This window comes from Dama dama, chromosome 32 (genome assembly GCF_033118175.1).
Source record: "Dama dama isolate Ldn47 chromosome 32, ASM3311817v1, whole genome shotgun sequence".
NCBI classification, from domain to species: domain Eukaryota; kingdom Metazoa; phylum Chordata; class Mammalia; order Artiodactyla; family Cervidae; genus Dama; species Dama dama.
The window spans coordinates 21,397,253-21,421,607 of NC_083712.1; the positions used below are offsets into that span (position 1 = coordinate 21,397,253).

At 42.3% G+C, this 24,355-nt stretch overlaps 3 protein-coding genes across 10 annotated transcripts in view; 2 read left to right on the forward strand and 1 right to left on the reverse strand.

Annotated features, from left to right (window-relative positions):
* Positions 1-1,204: 1,204 nt before the first annotated feature.
* On the reverse strand, positions 1,205-23,030 carry CASP3 (caspase 3). Of its 3 annotated transcripts, none has more exons than XM_061134681.1 (8): positions 22,944-23,005; positions 12,042-12,259; positions 11,266-11,334; positions 9,711-9,835; positions 5,794-5,922; positions 5,306-5,481; positions 4,850-4,970; positions 1,205-3,557 (listed from the first exon to the last, which is right to left on the reverse strand). In XM_061134681.1, exons 3-8 carry the CDS (start codon positions 11,316-11,318, stop codon positions 3,334-3,336), a joined length of 828 nt encoding a protein of 275 aa, XP_060990664.1. In that variant the 5' UTR covers positions 11,319-11,334; positions 12,042-12,259; positions 22,944-23,005; the 3' UTR covers positions 1,205-3,333. The 3 variants fall into 3 exon arrangements, with proteins under 3 accessions (XP_060990664.1, XP_060990665.1, XP_060990663.1); XM_061134682.1 differs by having other exon boundaries at positions 12,042-12,209; positions 22,944-22,979; XM_061134680.1 differs by lacking the exon at positions 12,042-12,259 and having other exon boundaries at positions 22,944-23,030.
* On the forward strand, positions 21,011-23,624 carry LOC133050529 (proline-rich protein 2-like). The gene is made up of 4 exons (XM_061134778.1): positions 21,011-21,082; positions 22,344-22,805; positions 23,003-23,278; positions 23,376-23,624. Exons 1-4 carry the CDS (start codon positions 21,011-21,013, stop codon positions 23,622-23,624), a joined length of 1,059 nt encoding a protein of 352 aa, XP_060990761.1.
* The window catches only part of PRIMPOL (primase and DNA directed polymerase), a 48,108-nt gene continuing 47,024 nt past the window's right edge, over positions 23,272-24,355 (forward strand). For 3 of the 6 annotated variants that reach the window (XR_009691635.1, XM_061134752.1, XM_061134753.1), the window contains exon 1: positions 23,272-23,577. The gene's annotated coding sequence lies outside the window, so the exon portion shown is untranslated. The remainder of the gene's footprint in view (positions 23,578-24,355) is intronic. The other 3 variants (XM_061134749.1, XM_061134751.1, XM_061134750.1) reach the window with 2 other exon arrangements.

The window sequence follows — 24,355 nt, forward strand, 5'->3', positions numbered from 1 at the left end:
TCTTATTAAGATGATTAATCTGTTCCTCTGAGGTGTAAAGGATATTTGGTCTTTTTCTGTGAACTGTCTGTTCACGGCCCTTGGTTCATTTTTCTATCTGGTTCTTGGTCTTTTTTGGTCTTTTTTATTTAGCAGAGATTAGAATGGACTCAGGGCTTCCCTGGTGGCTCAGTGGTAAAGCTTCAGCCTGCCAATTCAGCAGATGCGGGTTTGATCCCTGGATCGGTGGGGAAGATTCCCTGGAGAAGGAAATGGCAATGCACTCCAGTATTCTTGCCTAGGAAATCCCGTGGACCGAGGAGCCTGGAGGGCCACTGCCCATGGGGTTGCAAAACAGTTGGACATGACTTAGTGACTAAACAACAACAAAGAATGGGCTCGACTGTCAATGGACTACAAAACTACAGCTTTAAAAGAGTCTTTCTTAAAAAAGTAATTTATGTGTCTATGCCCAGGTCTCAGTTGTAGCACACAGGACCTAGTTCCCCAACCAGGGACTGAACCTCCGTCTTCTGCACTCCTAGCACGGTCTTAGCCACTGGATCACCAAGGAAGTTCCTGCAACAGCCTTAAAGGAGTTATTCCTGCTGCCCTCCACTCCTTGGAAACAGGAATCCTTTAATTCCCAATTAGGAGAATTTTAGTTTTCTGACTTAAAAGTAATGTACCTTTACTACAGAAATATTAGAAGAAATGCAAACCACTCATGTTTGCACTTATATTCCTTTGTTAAGGATGTAAACTAAAAAGGGAAATTCTTCCCCTCTCATAACACCTCTCCCAGAGCTGACCATCGGGGAACATCAATGGTTTATTTTATACTCTCCTCCCCTATTAGCCCTGTTAACAATTTATGGGTGGAAAATGATTCATTTCAGCGATAGCCTTTATACTCTGCTACTCCCCATTCTTCAAAGCAAGGAAACAAACAAAAACATGGTCATATTTAGGGGCTGTGGTTTGTGAGAACTTAGTATCCTTCCTGGCATCATGTAATTTTAGAAAACAGGACTTTCTGAGAGGGGCCTAGAGGGAACAGGAAGGCTCCTTACCCTATTTGGTAAGTTACCACCATCTCAAAGTATTTGATTAAACAGTCCTGTTGCATCGTCATTGGTCCTCCCAAATCAAGCTCTTGGTTAAAAATATTTTAACTTCAATTAGCAGCACATCAGAAACAATAACAGAAACTTGAACACATTGGTCATTTTAAATTAAAATTTGTATTTGGAAATAGAAATGCATAATAACACACTTTTTAAAAAATTGTCACATAGGAACATATCTTCCGATCCCACAGCATGCTTGATTTACTCAGAAAAAGTTACAGACACAATCAAAACAAAGAGCTTTCATTTATAAATGTGAGTGCCTTTGTTTAGCACAAAAAGGCTCACAGGAAACGTCAGACTGAAAACCAGTGGGTTAGTGACACAGAAGGTTCTGAGCAAGGAGGCTCAGAACCTCCCTGGTCTGTGTCCCATCTCGGGCCTTCAGTTTCCCTGGGCGCCAAAGGAGAATAGACTGGATGACTGCTAAAGTCCTGGGTGCCCTGGTCCTTTCATTTCAGAGAAAAGTATACAATCACAACTGTAGCATTCTCCCTTGATTGTAAACATCAACAGAATAAAAGTTAACATGCTCAGAAATTTTACTGCCAAGAGTGCTATGATTTTTTTTCCCATCTTCTGCAAAGGATGGATGAGGGTCCAGACCATCAGGCCACATTCACTGCTTATACTGGAAAATAAGGGAATGCTAATGAAATTGCTTTTACGGGCTGACATTCGGGGATGGCAGAAAAGGACGTTCTGGAATGAATTTAGGACTTGTTCTTCAGGAGTATTGTAGTTCCTGGACAAAGTTCGGTGGCCAGGTGCACACTTGGGCACATCCATGCCCACACACAGCAAAGGTGACTGAGACCTTGTTAACCATGAAGGGGAAAGCGAAATCTTAGAGTTTTCCCCAAACACTCAAAGCCTCTTGTAAACCATACTCAGGTACTTAAGCATTAATTTACACAATTCCTGATAAGCTGAAAACTGCAGATCTTCTCCCCGTCAGCATCAAGTAAGAAGTGGACTGATATTCAGAGGTAGTGATGTCAAGTCTATTTTATAAATGGGCTATCTGCAGAAAGGCAGATAAGAATTCGCTTTAACATCCAATTAAAAGCCATCATTTGAAATAAAAATTAGAGGGCTAGGATTTTTATGATGACTCTTACCATCTTTGGAAAATTTCCAGTTCAGAAGTTTAATCTGATTCACTTTCTTGGAGCTTCCACACACACCCGCAGCTGTGAAGAATCTAGCCCGCATTCTTTTTCCTGAAGCTGTAATCTATGGCTCTGACCCCACCACACAGAGGCTGCGCAGTGTCCCTGGTCAGGCTCAAGCCATCTTCTAATTATGGAGTGCCCAACTGACTGGCTGACTCTTTCTTCCTTACACCTCACTGTTTATTCTTTAAGTTGTGTTTTAGTATGTATGTCCCTATAGAATTTCTTCAATTCATGCTCTTACCAGTGATCGAAGTCTGAGGTTTTGACAGAAGAGACTTTAGATATTCTGCAGGTATGCGAGGCCCAGCAGCTGGTCGAAGAGTTGCATTTCAGCACCTTATAGTCCTCAATCTGTCTCCCTTTATGATTCCTGTATTTACCCTCAAGGGTCAACTTAGTTTTCTCATACTTTCCCAAGTAAAACATTTAGTTCTTTTTCAATGCTAAAACATGATTTTTTTTTTTAAACAACAAAGACATGCTCAGCATAAACATCACAAAACCATGAGCTCAAATAGGTGATGTAAAAATACCATTGTCTTAAGATCAAGGTCTTCAAGGCTTAGACGACACGTATGTACCGACACGTATGTACCACCAAGTTCTAGTATACATCGTTCCGTATCATCATTGCTGTTGTTTGACAAAAACCATCACATGTTCTCTGATACAGCGGCATACCCACATCACTGAAATACACTACTGCAGTGTTTAACTTTTTCCATCATTGCTTGAAAATGTGTAGCATAGCATCGGCGCTAAACCTTGCTAATTAAGAGAAGTGCTAATTTACAGTCATTTTCTTCTCATAATGATTTCCACGATCCATTTTTATTTCATCTTCATTAAACTCAGTCTCAACTACCCAATTGTGTTTGAGGTAGCTGCACAGTAGTTTTATTGCTAGGAAGTCAGCATGTTTCAAAGTTATCACCTGGGTCATTAGGTTAGATTTGGAAGTGAGAGGAAAATATAGTACCAGTTACAACACCGTTTGCTCACCTGGCATACAAATCAAAAACAAAAATCATCTGTGTCTTTAGTGATTAGAAATACAGATCTTTTGTGAGCATAGACACAATACAAGGAATCTGTTTCTTTGCATGAAAAGCAGAATCGGTGGAGAAGGACTCATATTCTATCGCTACCTTTCGGTTAACCCGAGTAAGAATGTGCATGAGCTCGCGTTCGTGAGCATACTTTTTCAGCATCTCACAAAGAGCCTGGATGAACCAGGATCCGTACTTTGAGTTTCGCCAGGAAAAGTAACCTATAGGGCAAAATAGAACAGATAGTTGATGTCAGCTGATTTAATCAATTGTGACATATTCATGAAGGTAAAAACAACATAAACATGCATAGGTATTATTAGCCATAAAAAGAAAAATATACCATAACTTTGGTTCCAGGGGAAAACAAAACAAAAACCAAGTAGGTGTTTTTTATATAGCTCTGCTTTTGACAAGGAAAACAATTGCAGGCTAACTGCACCACTGAGTGAGAATTCTACTTCCTGGGCTTCCCTTCCAATAGGGAAGAACTGGTTTATAGGCAGAAAATGCAAAAGCAAAGAAATAAAAAAGGATCATTATAAGTAGCATGGTGTTGCAGTGAGATGATTGGCTTATCCAAGAAACAACCTGCTTATGTATGCACACACATTTGAGGGTCTTAAATTTGTCTACAGGGCATCAGAATGGTGTATAACAGACACAGTATAGCATATTCAGAAGTCCAAAAAGGGGAAAGAGTGTATTTATTGTTCTTTTCCCAGATAAACTAGTGGATTCATTGCTGTGTTTTTGGCCACGCTGAGTGGCTTGGGGGACCTAATTCCTGGACTAGGGAATGGAACCGGGGCCCACAGTCGTGAAAGCATCAAGTCTTAACCACTGGACTACCAAGAAGTCCCTGGATCCATTGCTTTTAATCTGAACTGGAAAGATGCCTGGAGGTTAAAATAAATCATATCGACTATATTTAAAAATGTAATACTGTTTAAAAATACGTTGGCCCTGTATTTCCAAACTTTCCAAACACACCCTGAGTTAGTTGTACGAGTAAACAAGTACATGATCACTATATATTAATTTTTATGATGACAAGTGCACACACGCATAACGTGTAATACAACCATAGACAAAGCGGAGATTGATAACCTAGTCATAAATCGTTTCTAACCTTCTTTTCTCTCATTCCACTTCTACCCACTCATATGCCATTCATGTTTATACTTTCAGTTTCCTACCTCCCAAAGAATTCCTGGAAAACACACCTCTCTCCTGTTTCAGGAAGTGGGCGGAGTTCTGACTTGGCCTGAATTATCATATGGTTTCCACGTGTCGTCAAGTTCATGAATGACACAGTGTAAGGCTGCCTTCTTACACGGGCGCAATTTCTAGTCAAACTGGGCTAAAGACAACTTTTAGAGACTTCTCTGTGGTTAGGGTGCCCTAAAATCAGACACAGTGGCTTTTTACGGATACCAAAATCCCTACAGCCTTTGGAACACACTCTTCATTGTTTGAAATCTACATATTTCAGTATTTGTACATTTCTTACCAGGTGCTGTAGAATATGCGTACAAGAAGTCTGCCTCAACCGGGATTTTCTGACAGGCCATGTCATCCTCAGCACCACTATCTGTCTCGATGCCGCAGTCCAGTTCTGTGCCTCGGCAGGCCTGGAGGTTAGAAAATAAACACCTATTTAAAAATCAGAAAAAAAGAAAAGAAACATTTATTGGGAAAAAAAAATGTGTGTACATGCATAAATGTGTAACTTATTCCTAAGAAATGCAAAGGTTCTGTAAAAACTGATGTTAATTATTCAGAATCATTTTGCTAGAAGTCTAAAAATTAAAGTTTATGTTATGTGGTGGTTTAAATAAATAAAAAAGTATTAATAGTTTAGTAGCTTCAAGGAAAAAAAATTTTAAAAATCCTTTGGATAATCCACAATGGAGTAAATTAATCCCTAATGAAGCCTCAATAACCAAATCACTCAGTTATCTATTACCTGAATAATGAAAAGTTTGGGCTTTCCAGTCAGACTTCTGCAATAGTCCCCTCTGAAGAAACTTGCTAATTTTTTCAGAGTGACGGGTCCATTTGTTCCAAAAATGACTCCTTCTTCACCATGGCTTAGAAGTACGCAAATAAAACTGCTCCTTCTGCTATGGTCTTCTTTAGAAACTGGAAAAACATTTACAGACAAAAAAACCAATACAATTTTATTCAACAATTTCATATGTACTGTATGGGAGTAAGATGAAGAAATTTGAGAACCGAACTAAGAGATTGTGCAAACCCAGCTTGGGGCAGAGCAACACACCTCAGACTACTCTAGGGAGTTGGTATGAATAACTTGTTTTACTTACATAAAATGTATAAAGTAGGACTGTGTACAATTTAGTTTCACAATTCTCATGCTTTACTTTCATATAGGTTAGAGCTAGACTGTATATACATTGGACAATGAAGGTCATTCTTTTCATTATTTCTTACCGTTGCTCATTAATTCCAACATTTCTTTACTTGTAAGATCATTTTTAATCCTGACTTCATATTTCAAGTTCATGAAGGTTTCCATGATGTTTGCTGCATCCACGTCTGTACCAGATCGACATTCCATGCCTTGAACAGAAAGTTACTTTTAATTGCATGAAAAAAAAAAAGATAAACTGCTTTGAAATAAACTATTCAGGAATCCACACAATCCACAAGAAACTCTTCCTTTCAAATGCTAAGCAAATTCAATATTCTGACAGAGGTGACACAAAGTTTCTTTTATTTCTTCCTATACAAGACACTTCACTATATAATCTGTTATCTGTGTTACAGTCACAAAGATGTTTTTCATAGCTGCTTAGATAGTGAAAAACAAATGACTTAAATGCCTAAAAAGAGAGGTTTGGTTCAATAAATTACAATTCAATTATAATATGAGATACTATGTTGCCACTGAAATTTTATAGACAAAATTTTGCCATAGGAAAATGGTCACTGTTATAAAAAAAAAAAAAAGTAGAAAATAAAAGGATCCTACTTTTAAGAAAAAAATTATACACACACACATAAATATACACAAACACAGACACGTCACCATACATAGACATATATATCAACACATACCTCACACACTCAGAGGAACTATTTCTTTGATTCTTAAGTTTTCAACAATTCTAAGATAAATCAGTAGTTTCATCATATCTTTTCAGGGGAAACAAAAAAAAAAAACCCCAACAAACCACTAGGCCACATTAACACTGTTCAAAAGCCTCTAAGCCTTCTGACCACCATGAAACCATGATCACGACTGGCTTCATTTGCAGAGATGTGGGACCCACAGCACAGAAGAGTCCAGGAGAACTCGAACAAGGCACTGTAGCTGCTGTGTGGCCTGTACCCCGTAGTCCTGGGCTTTCCTCACCCCTTTAGAGCGCCTTCCACATGCATGTATGGACAGACTGAACAATGCCCTCAGATTTAAAAATCTAAAGTGTTAGGCATAGCAGGGGGAAGGCACCCAGAATTGAGTAAACTTAACACATATAAATAAAAAAAAAAAACTAGATGTATCCAGCTCCAAATTATTGTTGATTGTCTCTGAGTGGTGTGATTATGAATGATTTAAATTTTTTTCTTTTGCTAATCTGTAATTTCTGAAACTTATCGCCATATATTATTTTTATAAAATTAGAAGTAAGTTCATCAAGGTTTTGACATTGGAAAAGGCAGGGAACACCATGCAGTCGTGTGACAAAGCCATTAAATTCTGGCCCTGGTTTGTGAGCTACTTAGTAGTTGAACAGAAAACACCAGGCTGTCTCAGAGATGGTTCTGAGAACCCGACCTTCAAATTTCAAAGCAGAAAAGGAGCTCACTGTAAAGGTAAAGTCAGACTATGGGCCAAAGTAGTTTAGGGAGAGAGTAGAACAACATGGCCCACCCCCTTTAAAGATAAGTAAGTACTCCGGCTGTTGTTGTTTAGTTGCGTTGTGATCCCATGGACTGTGGCCGGCCAGGCTCCTTTGTCCATGGGATTCTCCAGGCAAGAATACTGGAGTGGGTTGCCATTTCTGTCTCCAGGGCATCTTTCTGACACAGGGATCAAACCCATGTCTCCTGCATCTCAGGTGGACTGACTACTACTGAGCTGCCTGGGAAACTTGGGCTGTAATGTACACACGATAAACATAACTAACAATGCTGTATGTTATACATGAAAACTGTTGAGAGAGTAAATCCTAAAAGATCTTATCACAAAGAAAAAAACTTTTTTCTATTTCTTTAATTTTATATCTATATGAGATGATGGCTGTTCACTGAGCTTATTATGGTCATCATTTCATGATGCATGGAAGTCCAATCATGCCACACACCTTAAATTTATGCAGTGCTGTGTGTCAATTATATCTCAATAAAACTGGAAGAAAAAAACAAAACCCCAATAAGTTCAACAATGGAGAATTCTGTGGGAAGAGGCCATTATAATTAGCAATGTGAGGCACAGTACCTAAGGTTGAAGCTGGTCTCTCAACTTAGAGCCAAAAGCAATATAAACGGGCCAGTTTTAGACACTCATTTTCAACTACGCTTTCCTTATTCCTTATAATGAATCTAACACCCAATCCTGCTTACTTTTCCAGTGTAATTTCACTTCTTTCCTTTTTCACCAGCATTATGATAGATAGCCTCCTAAAGTGAATCGGGAGATTCTAATTTCTTTAATTAAAATTCTAATATGATTAATATGCCAATTCAGAGTTAATCACGGTACCAATTTAAAAGTGAGAAAATGAAGGAACAGCCAAAGTGTTGATTCATATGGCAAACTATGCAAGTCAAGTGAACACTATATTTCGGGAATGGGACATTATATAATCATTACAATAGCAGATATGAAAATTATACAACAACACAAAAAATGCTTACATTACATTAAATGGAATATGCAGGAATATTGCTTACATGTTATGGGTAAATTTAACTTTGAAAGGAACTGTTAAGGAAAACTTACAAGTAATACGGTAGGATGTTAATTAGCATTTTTAGGATCATGAGGGATTTTATTTTTCATATACTCTTAAAAAAAAAGGAAAAACCTCTGAAATATACTATTAGATTCAAGCTAGACATGCACAGGGACGGAGACGTGGATCTGGGGATCAGGCTATTGTGACCCTAAGAGCAATTTCTATAGAGTGGTCGAGGTAGTGGAAACATGAGGCCAAGTTTAAAACACGTGTTTTCAAGACTTAGGGAAGGAGACAAAAATCAGATCAAAGCTTAAGGGGCAGCAGGCTTATAAAAAATAAGGTCTCTTTAAGGGGACCTCTTTAAGGGGACGAAGACAAAGTCAAGAGAACACATGAAGGCCCAGGAGGTGAAGGGGTGCAGGGGTGCATTCCCAGCTCCGGCTGGAGGTTGGGCGCACCAAGGCTGAGAGGTCCAGCTACTAAATCATCTGTGGGGCTCTGTGCAAGGACTCTTCACCTTTCGGTAACTAATGGCAGTTACTTTTCAGGGTTGCTAGGAGAATTAAAGGAGATTTCTGTGAGGTGCCTCACGCAGTTCCTGGAAAGGAAAAATACTTCTCCTTACTATTTGGTGAGATCCTTCCGTTAGCATGAAAGAGGGAGCAGGAAGATAAAGAAGCAAGGGTTCCACAGAAGTCAGGCCTGGGACTTCCCTGGTGGTCTGCTATTGCTACTGCTAGGTTGCTGCAGTTGTATCCGACTCTGGGCAACCCCATAGCCGGCAGCCCACCAGGCTCCTCCGTCCCTGGGATTCTCCAGACAAGAATCCTGGAGTGGGTTGCCATTTCCTTCTCAAATGCATGCATGCACGCTAAGTCGCTTCAGTCACGTCCAACTCTGTGTGACCCTATGGACAGCAGCCTTCCAGGCTCCTCTGTTCACGGAATTCTCTAGGCTAGAATACTGGAGTGGGTTGCCATTTCCTTCACCCCCCCTGGTGGTCTAAGAATCTGCACGAGGGTTCAATCCCTGGTTGGAAAGATCCCACATGTCATAGGGCAGCTAAGCCCTGTGGGCCATAACTACTGAAGCCCGCATGCTCTATAACTAGAAAGTAGCCCCTTCGAGTTGCAATTAGAGAAAGCCCTAACGTAGCAATGAAGACACAATACAGCCAAAAAGAAAAATAAATTAAAAAAAAGAGAGAAGTCAGGGCAGAAGAGGTCAACATACAGAAAGAAGAGGGAGAGATTTTGATCATTCAAAGATTTAAGAGTTCATGTTGAATTGAAGGACTCGTGGGATCCTGGCTCTGTTTTTACTTCATGGCTATTCTATGTCATTAGTTTATTAATTAATAACATGAATTCTGCTTTTTTATACTATACCAAATGTAAATGGTACAAATACTTGTAAAGGCTTAAAAACTATCACTATACATACCAGTATTTTTGTGGAAGTTCTTATTATTAATTATTAAACATACACCCCTTTCAGGATAATCCATTTTGTATCTCTCTTCCAAGGATATTCCAGAGTCCATTGATTTGCTTCCATGTAAGATCTTTCTGTTTGGAAATCAGACAACAGTTTACGAAGAGAGACGTGACCAATGCTGCTATTCACATGAACACAAACTTCTCTAACACATAAGAACAGTTAACATTTGTTGAATATAATGTTCCGGGTTGTGTGCAACAGGCTTCTCCTCCCTAAAATTTCATAAAAACCCACTTCACAGATAAGGAAGTGATTACTAAGAGGCTAACAGTTATGCAGACCCCGTGTAAGACAGAAGACTGAAAGCATCTGTTGAACTACAGGGTTCATGCTTTTAATTTCTACATTGTTTTCCTTTACATTTTATTAAAAATTCACTAAGTACATTTTATACTTAGCCACCTCATCCAGCTGCTGAAAGTGGCCCAGGACAGTATGTAAATTAAATGGGGGTGGCTAGTTTTCAATAAAACTTGATCGAAACAGTCTACAAGCCTGACCCCCTGACCTGGCCAGGAAACAATAACCAAACACTAATACCTATTGTTCATGTACCCATACACTCACCCTAGGAGTATTTCAATTTTTATGCGATTTTTATGCAATTTTTAAAAAAATTGTTGGAAAAAGACTAAAGTAGTAAATTATGCTCTGTATGATAGGAAAAGGTAAGGAAAATGTGTCAATAACTTTAAAAGGGTTTTTTAAAAAGGCAAAAGAAAAACACCAAAAAACCCTCTAAAATGAGATTGCATTTCAATAGTTTAATTTCTAGGCAAATTCCTTTGCTAAACAAATACTGCAAAAATCTTTATTAGTAATCTGGTAATAGCTCTGCTATAACAGTAATGTTTAGTACTAAAATTAATTTATAATTCCCTAGGTGGTCCAGAACAATAATACTGTACCTCAGAAAGAAACTTTTAGAATTAAATGTACCACAAGAGATCCCAAAGGGCTAATAACAGACATGGATTAAATTAAGGGTGTTTATCTTTTCCCTTTCTCCATCTATTGGTTATTGAAGTATTAATAAGCAAAATATTCCAAAAAGGAAGACTGGGAAGGAAACAAAAAAGGGAGAAAGATAATCTATAACCAGGCAATTATTCCCCAGACTGAGAACTCGCATTTTACCTTAGCCTTAAAACTCATAAACAGGAGGCCAAAAAACCCCCAAAACAAAACCTCTTATCCTGCAGAGATTCGAGAAGGTGCAGCTGCCTCTCCAGGGTCATCCTGCTACTAGGGCGGGGTCTCCAACCACAGGTCAGGCCCCCTCCAACCTCCCCATATTCTATCCAAGTTTTATTTTAAGGAGATTCAGAGAGGATAATTTAACATGCGTAGAGTCACACAGCTATCACATGAGGTAAGAAGTCATCTGGGCCTCTCTGGTTTGAAAGCCCCAATTCTTTCTGCTTCCTCAGAGTTTGCTGTATCATACTACACACACCCACCCTCCTCTGCTGGTATGAGATTCCTTTTAAATACTCACGTCTCTGAAGTTTTGGTGGATTTTGAATCCACTGAATTTTCAGTGTTCTCCATGGATATTTTTTATTTACTAGAATATAAAGAAAATAGATGTTAATCAAAATCAGTCATTCTAAGATCACGGCATTATATTAATTATGCCAATGATTATTTCTCTAAATAAATGTGCTATATGGACATTTTCACATTAGCGGTACCATCACTGCCCCAGCTTCACCTCTGCTGTGCAAGGATTTTTTGAGTCAAACCTGAGAACAACAATCTTTTATAAAGGTGCACACAACGTAGCCCTTTTCCCTCTTTCCTTTTTAACTGAGTTATGAAATGCACGCAGAGCACAGATAAGTGTGCAGCCTGACACAGTTTTACATTTGGCTGCTCCCCTAGATCAAGATACAGATCGCAGCTTGTTTCTACTGCAACAGATCCCGTCATTAGTTAAGAACTGCCTTCCAGCTCAACAGAGTTAAAAGAAAACCTGAAAACTTCCCATTGCAATGGTATACCTCACATAACACAATTTTATGATGCTTAGATTCCCAAGAGATTCAGTGCCACAAGTTCCAAACCTCTACAAAACCTTTACTCTTCAACTAGACATGAGAACCCCACTTCGACTGGCTTGAGGAAACCTGGAAGTAAAAACTACAGTTCCTGCATCCATTCTTCCATCAGGTAATTCTGCTTACCTTCCACAGTGAATGAGTCCTTCTAGTCAAAGCAGCTACCACTTATTGACCATTTATGACACCGCAGGTGCTGTGCTAGGCATCTTACCTTTTATCTTCCCAACAACCCGAGAAGTCAGGAAACCCATCCCCCAGTGATGAAATGACTTCGTCTGCAGCCACAGAGCTAATGATGGTGGTCTTCTTCCCTCTCCCGCTGGCTGCCTTGGAAGAAGCCAGTCTCTCACTATTTGTCTGGAGTTCTGCCAGGTTTTCTCTGGTTTTCCAAAAGCAAAAGGAACTTCCTATGATCATCAATCTGCCTCCCTAAATAAAGCACATAGGAAAACAGGGACAACAACCTTTCTCCAGCCTCTAGAAGCCCTGCCTATCTCAAAATTCCAATGTAAACAGAACTTTTAACCTTACTCTTATGCTAAAATCAAATCTTAAAAGAATACATACCCCATCAACAAGACTCCCTCCTAGGGAGGGAGCTTAGGACTAGAGTTGAACAGTGCATATAGGTAATTAAGAGTCTGGAACTCAAGGAGAGAGCAGGGCTGGAGACATACTGGGGCACCCTGACAACGAAAGGGTTACTAGAGGAAGCAGGGCCAGCCAGAGACTCAAGAGCGGACAAGAGATGGGGGGACATCAGGTAACTGGGGTGTACCAAAGTATGTAGAAGTCTTTCAATGAGCATTTGATCATTACAAATCTTGCTAAAAGTTCAGTTCAGATGAGGGACAGAAGACCATTAGCTTAGGCAAGAAAGTTATGGGGACAGTAGAGATTGTCAAGAAAAATTGTCCGAGACTTAGAAATGGGCAAAAGAAATTATTGGATATTATTTTCGGGTTCAGTTCAATTCAGTTCAGCCACTCAGTCGTGTCTGACTCTTTGCAACCCCATGAACTGCAGCACGCCAGGCCTCCCTGTCCATCACCAACTCCCGGAATCTACCCAAACCCATGTCCATTGAGTTGGGGATGCCATCCAACCATCTCATCCTCTGTCGTCCCCTTCTCCTGCCCTCACTCTTTCCCAGCATCAGAGTGGTGCTGGGCATAATCGTCAGAGAAAGCTCAGGGATTATCTGATTTTATAGGGTTTTTTTCTTTAAGATTTTAAATTTTTTTTAATTTGAGTATAAGTGATTTACAGTGTTGTGCTAGTTTCAGGTATAGAGCAAAGAGAATCAATTATACATATATACATATCCATTCTTTTTTAGATTCTTTTCCTATATAGGTTATCACAGAATATTGAATAGAGTTCCCTGTGCTATATAATAGGTCCTTATTAGTTATCTATTTTATATATAGTAGTGTGTATATATGGAGAAGGCAATGGCGGCCCACTCCAGTACTCTTGCCTGGAGAATTCCATGGACTGAGGAGCCTGGTAGGCTACAGTCCCATGGGGTCGCAAAGAGTCGGACATGACTCAGTGACTTCAACAATAGTGTGTATATGGGGTTTCCCCAATGGCTCAGCGGGTAAAGAAGCTGCCTGCAATGCAGCAGACACAAGAGATGTGGGTTTGATCCCTGGGTCAGGAATATCTCCTGGAGGAAGAGGAAATGGCAACCCAGTCCAGCATTCTGCCTGAAAAATCCCATGGACAAAGGAGCCTGGTGGGCTACCTTCCAAAGGGTTGCCAAGAGTCGGACATGACTGAGAGGCTAAGCACAGAGTATGTCAATCCCTATCTCCTCATTTATCCTTCCCGCCCCCACCCTTTACCCCTGGTAATCATAAGTTTCGTTTTCTATGTTTGTAACTCCGCCTCTGTTTTGTAGATAAGTTCATTTGTACAGGGTGTCCTCTTTTGACTGACCTCCTGACTAGGCTATTTTACAACTTGTAGGAAGTTAAGCCACAAGAAAGGGAAGCCATGCAAATGACTCTTACTGACAGCAGTGAAAATAAACTTTGTCTTGAAATGATGTAACTAATTTTCAACTTGCAGAAAAGATGACCCTCTCAAATAACACTTTATTGTCCTACAGTATATTAACCAGTTTCCCTTCTACTAGCAAATGCATTTCATTATATCCAACCATTTACATCTATGTTTGTTGTTCAAAGTCTCCTTTGAACTGGTCTTATCCTAATAGTTCTATTATCAGTTAATTGAACAAGATATTTGACATGTATTTTATATTTACACAGCATCCAAGTTTTATACCTTTTGAAAATTATACTTTAAAAGGATCAATGTTGCTGCAGTGGGTTGAGGAGACAATGGGAAAAGAAAAAATGAATAAACACGAGTAAGTCAACATAGTTTTACTGTGAAGGGGCAAGGAGGGGGGATGATAGCTGAAGTGGGACCAGGAGTAGAGGACACTTCTTGTTTGGCTTGGTTTTAAAGACGAGCCATCTAAGGTATGATTTTATGCTGATGAGAATCATCCATAGAAAGTGAGAAATTAATAAGGCACGAGGAGAAAAAGATCAAAGTTCTTGAAGGAATGAGAGAGTCTGTGAATCTAGTTCACATATGGAGAGAGAAGTATTGGCCTCAGGTAAGAACAAGAACACCTGTGACAAACCTAGACAGCATATTAAAAATCAGAGACATCACTTTGCCCACAAACGTCCGTCTAGTCAAGCTATTTCCAGTAGTCATGTACGGGTGTGAGAGTTGGACCATAACGAACGCTGAGCGCCAAAGAATTGATGCTTTTGAACTCCGGTGCTGGAGAAGACTTTTGAGAGTCCCTTGGACTGCAAGGAGATCCAACCAGGCCATCCTAAAGGAAATCAGTCGGGAATATTCATTGGAAGGACTGATGCTGAAGCTGAAGCTCCAATCCTTTAGCCACCTGATGCAAAGAGCCAACTCATTGGAAAAGGCTCTGATGCTCGGAAAGATTGAGGGCAGGAGGACAAGCAGATGACAAAGGATGAGATGGTTGGATGGCATCACCAACTCAACGGACATGAGTTTGGGCAAACTCTGGGAGAGAGTGAAGGACAGGGATGCCTGGTGTGCTGCAGTCCATGGGGTCACAAAGAACTGGACATGACGTGGCAACTAAACAATAAGAACAAGTGAGGGCTCATCCACTGTTGTGCAAGGAAGACGAACTATGTGGCACCAAGTATGAAGGCTGGTAAACTGGATGCAAGGAGGATGAGGCACTTCTCGTGCGATCACATCCATTTGCTCTTTATTTAGAAAACTTTGTGACAAAAACCCCCAAATGTCTATCTATTTCTTCATGTGTACTTATTCATGCATTTTACCAAGTAATACCAAAACTAACCATGCATACATCTAGCACAGGTGTATGAGACAGGTGTTCCCAGACTCGAGTGGAAGGGACACAAATTGTTGTTACCTCCTGAGGACATGTTGGCAACATGTCCTGCCATGTCTCAACAGAAGCCTTAAAGTCTGCTCTAGGAAACTTACACTGCTAAGAATGCAGCCTAAGGATACAAAGATTTCCAGCTCAACACAGTTTAAACCAAAACCTCTCGCTGGCCCTACTTCCTCTAGTAACCCTAATCTGGAGACTAGGGAGAAGAGAGAAGGGGAAGAATATGCACTACTTATCAAAATATTGAGAATTTGGGCAGAGAAATAGTGAAGCCACGACGTAGCCAATACACTGATTATGTAGCATCTTTACCTTTTAACCTGTTTATTAACAGTAACTATCTCTGGGTGATGGGATTACTGGCAACTTAATTACTCTTCAATATTTTTGTATTTTTTCCTACATCTGCATCTTTAAAAACTTAGGAAATAGTAACAAAGATTATTTTATAAAATAATATCTTTCAACAGTGGTGGACTGTACCAACCAGTACTGTGCTAGCCAATGTCAACTTTCAGCCCTGTTTCGAAAGCAATAATAGGGGTAGGTTACTAGTATGAAAATCCCATGGACAGAGAAGCCTGGGAGGCTACAGTCCAAAAGGGTCACAAAGGGTTGAACACGCCTGAGTAGCTGAACATGCACAAACATGCACTCTTCTGAAAGCAACAACATTTCCTTGACTGCTGTAGACCACGTCCCAGCCTGTCTTTCTCTTTTTCTTCCATATGTACAATAAATGTGTATTATTAGGTACAGAGAAATCTCAGACTTCCTCGAACCAGAAATATGGAGGCCAACTTGCCTCAGTGCACGTCAAAATAATTATCTACCCATGGTTGAAAAATAAAGTTTTGGTTAATCTGACTAATTGAGAGAACAGGGTAGTAACAGAGAGTACAGGGTAGCTAACAATTGTGGAAATGTAGGCAGATACATAACAAATGGTTTATTGATATTATACTGTAATCCACGAGAAAACAGTATCATCTATATTTCAAGACTTTCCAGCCAGTCTGTGGAAAATCCAGAGTGAAAACACAGTGGAATGGGAAAACAAGACTTAATAAAGATCATTTCTGAAAGGGAACCCAGAGCTCCTGCCAGCGTCTTTCTGGCTCCAGAGTTTTGCCTCAAACTGGCCGTTTGAGTAAGTTCGCCAAATGTGGGGAATACTGTTATTTCAGGAACCCCTAAATGCTGCTACGTTCCATCAATGATCAAGGCCTTAAGTTCTTTTTACCAAATACTTCTGCAAAAAGCGCAGTGATTATTGGACTGAAACACTAACTTCTAACAATTTTTTATTTCTTGCCATCAACAGAGCTCTGGGATAAAGCAATTCTATCCTTGTGACTGATAATAGGAGGTTTAGATTTACATAGTGGCCAGCTTTCCAGAGTTTTAAAATACAGTTGTCTCTTGAACAACTGGGGTTTGAACGGGACAGGTCCACTTACATGTGGATTTTTTAAAATAGCAAATCTACAGCATTACACCATCCAAGGTTGGCTGAAATTCACGGACATGGAACTGTGGATATGAAGTGCCTGCTATAAATTATAAATTCAGATTTTCAACTGTGGGGAGGGTCCCCTCTGTTGTTCAACAGTCAACTGTGTTTGGCTTCTTGGTTCACATCATGGTTAAGATTTCATCTAAATATAAGGTGACTTTCAAGTAATAACTTCCTTTTCATACATTTAATCAACTTTCTTTAACCAAATCATTCTTAAAAGTTAAAAAAGTTTCAGCTAGATTAGCCTTAATATAAGTAACTGAAGTTAATAATTTCCAAAATTAGACATCAGAGACAATTTTATTTCAATAAGGTATTTGATGGCTGAAAGAAAAAAAAAAGCACCTGAATTCTTTTAGAATAGGATTTTTCTATTTGATAAGGATTTCTCAGGAACAAATACTATAAGGTATTATTTTGTTCCCTTTATTATTCATAGACAATTGAAAATTTATATAATGGTAAGTAAAATCCTCACTGCATCAGACATTTGCTTTCTGCCTGTCACCATCTGCTTTTCCCACATGAAAACATCTAATCCACACTCTTGGGAGCAGAGCTTTGGTTTCTGCGGAAACAAAAGGGTTAAACTCAGCATGACCTCATCTCCATTAGCGAATGCCTGGCTGAATATAAGTTATTCTAGGTGTGGTGATCTCATCTCAGAAGGATAAAAAACATTGTCCCCCAAGGGGGGAAAATGGCCTGTATAATGACAAGGAGTTTCAGTTCTTAGAACACTGTCATTTGACAAAACATAAATAGGAAAAATATAGAATAGGGGCTTAAAAATACATTGTAGCACAGCAATGGACTTGACACTAATTGCCCCTTACTGTACTGAGTATATAAATCTTCCCATCAATTCAGGGTGCTCATGATAAATTTCTGAACACATTTTGGGTCCCAGGGAAGTTCTAAGATAGACCAGTTGCTATCAGGTGGCAGCCTGGGACCTGACTCTTATAATCAAGTCTCCGAATTCCTAGATCCATTTAACACTTGCCAACGAAGTTATAAGAGCCAGATGATTCAAAAAGTTAAAGGTACTTCCAACGATGCTTTGAGGCATAGTGATTTCCGTTTTTTATAGTTCAGCTGACTGAGGCTTACAACAGATAAGTAACTTAGGACTGTGTCCTAACTAGGATCTGTCAGCTTCCCTCACTTCTACATGACTGAGTACTACCAAGGAGGAGTAATGCTATCACTAATTTCAAGGAAGGAAACAAATGCATAACCTAGAAATACTGAGACAGAAAGCATAAATAACATGATAGAAACTGACTACAGGGACAATGAAATACTATAAAGTACACTTTCTCTAATTCATGAAGAAAACAGAAATGATGGTTATGGTGTTTTGGGGGGCCACTGGGTAATTTACTTCTAAAAGTAAAATTACAAAATATGAATAACTTTCATGTTAAGCATTGAGCAGTTTTTTCTATATCTCTGCTTGTCTCTAAAGGAAAGGTGAAGCCTTTTCGCTATGATTTCTGGGGAGATTATTCAGTCCTTCTTCAGTATCTGTGGAGGATTCACTCCAGGATACCCACCTTCCCTTCATTCCCCACCCCACCCTTGCTGCCCCATACCAGAATCTACATATGCTCACGTCCCTTCCAGTACAATGGTGCAGGAGAGCTGGCGCTCCATATATGGTTACAGATCCTGCAGACAAGACAGGTGGCCGGTACTTTGGCCAAGGAACTTGAAAAACATCGGGATTACATTTATTAGCAATGAGAGAGGGCAAATGCTGAAGGACTGATGCTGAAGCTCCAATGCTTTGGCCACCTGATGCGAAGAGCTGACTCACTGGAAAGACCCTGATGGTGGGAAAGACTGAAGGCAGGAGGAGAGGGGACAACAGAGGATGAGATGGCTGGATGGCATCACAAACTCAATGGACATGATTTTGACTAAACTCCGGGAGCTGGTGATGGACCGGGAGGCCTAGCGTGCTGCAGTCCATGGGGTCGCAAAGAGTCGGACAGGACTGAGCGACCGAATCGAACTGAGAGAGGACAAAAATCTCAAAAGCACTTATGTTTCTAGATTTGGTAAGTGAAAGAGAAACCAGATTTTCTTTTTTTCACAATAGTTTGGATAAGTGGAGATTTCCGCTGTGACATCCTAGAGCTTTTACAGAAATAATTTCCTAACTGGTCCCTGCATTTTTTTGGGAAGAAGCACCAAACTGGATATTGTCCTTTGGGCTGGTGAAGAGCTTTTACTGAAATAATTTCCTAACTGGTCCCTGCATTTCTTTGGGAAGAATCACCAAACTGGATACTGTCCTTTGGCCTGGTGAGGTCAGATTGTTAATATTTATTTTGTAATAAAGGAGGAAAGTCACACATGGCAAGTAAAGTTAAATAGAGAAGAAATGAAGTTCCGTGGTACCACACAAACACAGCCATCCCTTCGTTTTCTCTGGAAAGGCCCATACCACCAGGAAGACAGACAGGAGGGCTCCCCACTGCTCGAAGCCACAAGCCAGAACAGACACATGCTTACTGGGTGCCAAGGGCCTGCGTCCCCTCACCTGACGCCCTGTCCTAAGATGGTATCCCTGAAAGGGCAGAAGAAGAAATGGGAAGTCCTTGCCGACCTGAGTATTATGAAATAAACCTAGAATGAAGGCTCTGGGATGCCTTCTATAAAAATTACAGATAACCTTTAAGACCTCCTCCCTCCCACTGAGAATCACTCCTCTGTAGAAACAATTCAGTTTTACAACCACCTGCCAGAGAAGGTCTGAAACTGCGAAAAGCCAGGGTCAGTGTGTTGATTCATTTGTGCCGGGACAACTGACTGAACACCAACTGTGTGGAGGGGTCATAAACCCTGAGTGTTTGAAGCAATGGAGAATAAGATCTATCCCTGTGTGTGACCTGCCCCGAAGCTCACTATATTCAAAACTGGCTCAACAAGACAGGTGCCGATGTACAGCACAAAAGAGAGAACTTTATCGTGTGTGCATGCTCAGCTGTGTCTGACTCTCTGCGCCTCCGTGGACTGTAGCCAGTCAGGCTCCTCTGTCCGTGGGATTGTCCAGGCAAGAATACTGTAGTGGGCTGCCATTTCCTCCTCCAGGGGATCTTCCTGACTCAGGGAACTAACCTGTATCTCCCGCATTGGGAGGTGGATCCTTCCACTGAGCCACCAGGGGAACTGTATCTTACTCTACTCTAATGCAGATACTCTGAAAGCAATTTGAAGAACAAAATAGGTGGAGAATTAATGACATTACACAGAGATTTACAGAGCATTGTCACAGACATTATCTCATTTTATCCTCATAATAACCCTGCAAGGTATGTATATTAACTGCTGCCTGATTTATGGATGAACTAGGAAAGTGTTGCCTTTGGGAAGTGGCCTCAGGTTCTATGACAGCCAAGTACCTATCCCCCTCCATTTTATTTGGATTTGTTACAAGTGTACACAACAGTATCTAACAGTCTAAGTACTCTACAACTTTTAGATCCAAACACCAGTGCTTCCATCTCTGAGGCAGAGACTAAAGAACTCACACTAGACACCAGAACTGACCTAATGCCATTCACAGAAAGACCGGTTTTTAGCATCAGAAGGGGCTGAAGCAGTAGGAAGTTGTGTTAAATTAGGTGTGAAAGCAAAACAGTGAAGAAGCATTGTAATTACCTCTATCAGATGTCAGTCTCTTAAAATCAATTATAATTGCCTCTATCAGATTAGTCTCTTAAAATACAAGGAGGCTAGGCTTCTTTTCTCAGGATTGCGAAAGCAAATCTAGATGTTTCTTTTCTTTCTTACTGGGAATAGGTTAACTGTTCATTCCTTCATTCATTAAAACACATTCTAAATTTCAAAAGCCTTCATTGCAAAAGAGCAAAGCAAAATCAAAGCTCAAACAGCAGGTTGGGGTAGGGATGGTTTAAGCTTTTACATTTCATTCTTAGAGATCACGTAACTCTAACATATTCAAAGTGGCAGAGTGCATTTTGACACAGGCAGGTCTAGGCACCTTGCTTGGCACTATCCTGCATACACACACAGTTAGAGAAACTCCTGTATTTCACCTCTACCATTCCTTTCTAGTATGCATCATTTAATTATAATTTGCTAAGTAACCTCAGAATACATCTATTTTTTTTTTCTAGATAGGGCATAATTATAAAAAAAAAACAAACCATAATATTGTAGTATTGGCATTCATTTGTACCAGGCCCTGGATATGAATAAAGACAAGGAACAAGATAACAAGCCAGAGTTCCGCATGGAATTTGCTCAGGAGCTAATAGAGAATGTAAAAAGCAACTGCAAAGGATAGGACTTTTTCCTCTTAGGACCAGGCAGATGCAAAAGGAATACAGAATACTTAACCTTGAAATGTTGAATCAGAACATAAGCATCCATAGGAGTTTCTCAAGGAAAGGTGTGGTGATGGGAAGACAGAGGGAATGCAAGACTGTTCGAGGAAGAAAATAGTTGCTGTTGAGATCAGCATGGCTGTGCAGAATGTGACCGATAAGGCAGAGAGTGGACCAAGGAGCTAACCTGTGCTTGACTTTGTTAACTGTTAAGGGACTGGATTTATCCTTCGGGCAAAGGAACAGCTTTCTGGATTTTTATTTTGTAAGATTCCTCAGTGACTGGAGAGGGGCAGAGGACATGGACATAATGGAGGCCAATGAGGAGGCTCCTATAGCCAGGTGAGCACTTAGGGTGGCTTGCATCTGAGATGGAGAGAAAAGGCCAGATCCAGTGGATTTCAGGAGGTCTAAGAGGCTTGGCCGCTAACTGGAGAAGCCAGGAGAGTCAGCTGAGAAGGTTGGTTCCTAGTTTTTTGGAGTGGGAGCCACATACTGAGAACTGGGCAAGAGGCTGCTGCCTTGGGAAGTAAGGTTTGACAGCAGACCCACTGGAAACAAGAGTGACTAAGGAACTCTTATTCAACTTGGGCTAAGGGGATTTCACATGGGCTTCCTTCCTTAAGTGATTCAGACGTTTAAAGAGCCTGCGATGCAGGAGACCTGGGAATTTCACAGCCTAAGGGATTTGGGCCAGGAAAAATAGTCATCAGCATGAGCTAGAAGGATTCATGTAAGCCTTCAGCTCTGAAAATGAAGAGGAGTTTAATACTTGAAACTGGGACTTCCCAGGTGGCTAAGTGGTAGAGAATCCGCCTGCCAATGCAGGAGAGGCAGGTTCCATCCCTGGGTCGGGAAGATCTCTTGGAGGAGGAAATGGCAACCCACTCCAGTGTTCTTGCCTGGAGAATCCCCTAGATCAAGGAGCTTGGCGGGCTATTCAGTCCATGGGGTCGCAAAGAGTCGGACGCACTTGAAATCACCTCTTTGAAAAGCAGAGTCAACCATCTCAACCTGAAAAAAAAATCTAGACAAAGGCAGCAGAGACCAAACCCTCACCTGAAACCTAACTTATCCTAACCTGAGGATAAGTCCCGAGGGCCAAAGACTCGGAAACAGCGCCAGCCAGGCTCCTGCCCTCAGGTCATCTCGTCTCCGCTCTCATCTTCCTCACCCCCTTTCCTATTCAAATTTCAGCCTGCGATTTCCTCTGCCTCCCGCTCCCGGGTCCCACCTCCTACCACTCGGCCTCGGCGCTCCCGCCTGGCCTCCCCGCGCCTCTCCTCCCCCAGCTCATCTACCCGGGTCAAGCCTCCTGCTACCAGGCTTCAGCGTCCCGACCGGGTCACCCGACCCTCCCCCCACCTCCCATTCTCGGCAAGGCCACCTGTCCCCCGGGCTCGGCGTCTGCGGCCAGGTCTCCGCTCCCCAGCCTCCCGCTGTCCGGCCGGTCTCCCGCCACCCCCCGACCCAGCCTCTAGATCCTCGGCTCAATCCTCTCGGTCCCCCGGGGCTCGGCTCCTGCATCCGGATCACCGTCCCCCGGCCCGGCCTCCAGTCCCCCGCCCCGGCCCGGAGTCTCTGCATCTGCGGGTTTCAGCGCTAGTTCCCGCCCTCGCCGTCGTGGCAAAACAAAGGATCCGTCGCCGGATCGTGCCCGTATCCTCTGTCTCTTCCTCGGGGTAGGTGCAGGCCGGTGCAGATCCCCAGGGCAGGCGCTGGGCTTGGGGGCGGGGGGTGGTGGTGGAGGGAACCAGCCCAGGACTGACGGCGCGGCACCTGGAGGATATCACTCACCGTTCAACCACCTCGCTACAGCTCTGCTGGACTCCACTCCTGGTCTGCTTCCGCCGCAGCCGCGCTCAGAGATGAGCCTCGGAGTAGACCCCGCCCTCGGCCCCGCCCCTCGCCCGCCCCTTGCCCGCCCCTCTGTTTTGAGGGCTCCGTTCTGCGTCGACACGTCCATCAGACCCCGACTCGCCCCTCCCCGCGCCCCGCCCGCCCGCGAACCCCGCTCCCTTACAGGCCCCGCCCCGCCCACCCTAGAACCCCGCCCCTCAAGGGCCCGCCCCGCGCTGGAACCCCGCCCCTCACAGGCCCCCGCCCCGCCCGACAACTCCGCCCCCTCACGGGTCGGGCGAGACCCCAGTCCCCCGGACGCTGCGTAAGCGGTTCTCGACCGCCGCTCGGTTGTGGTTGCGGTTCTGCTCTAGAACGCCTGCTCCGTAGAGGCCCGCGCGCTCCCCCACTTCCTGCTCCGGCCCAGTTCCCGCGCTCGGTTCGAAGATTCCGTCCCGCCCCGGAGGCAGAGCTGGTGTCCAGCCAGCCGCCGAGGAGCCACGGGTGCCGCCCCCCGCGAGGGTTTTGGAGGTAAACGGAGGCCGGACCCGGGGCCGGAGAGCAAGACGTTACCAGCGGGCCTTCCGGGACGGTAAACCGCCTCTTCCCGCCGATTCTCGCTGCCCCTTCCCCCACTAGCCCGCCAGGCTCTTCTGTCCACGGGATTATCCAGGCAGGAATACTGGAGCGGGTTGCCATGCCTTCCTCGAGGGGATCTTACCCCCCAGGGATGGAACCCAGGTTTGAGAGAAGACCAGTGTTTGGCAGTCCCTTTGTTGCTGCATGAAACTGAAGACTAGGACCTCCTCCCAACCTGAACAGTGGTTCGCATGCGGTTATTTGTAAGAAATAACTAGTGGAGTAGGTTTTTTAAACCAGTCCCATCACCCCATAGTGAGGCTCAGATCCCTTCCTGTGCTAAACTCTCTTACCAAAATGATGCTCCAGTTAAAGCAGTAGCGGGGTTTCTGTCTTCTGTGTAAATTACACTAATTTACTTTAGAGAAACTTTAGAGGAAAACAGTTGGCACTGTCATCTCAGTTTTGAAATTTCTTTTTATAAAGGTGTCTCCCAGGTGTCAGAACTTGATCTGGGCCTCCAAGGGAAAGACTTTGGGGGAAGATGGGCGGCACTCCAGGTGAGGGAAATGTGCAGGAGTGGGCCAGATCTTGCAGGCAGTGGTCATTATGGTTCATTTGGTGAGAAGGCTGAGCAATAAGAAATCAAATGGGCAGTGGTTTAGGGCCAGATTTTGAAGAGTTTGGACTTACTGAGGTAGACTTAAGTATGCGTTAAGTGAAGCTCTGAATCATTGAGTGTCTCTAGGAAGAGTTATGTAAATTAAAAATTTTTTTTTATTGGAGTAAAG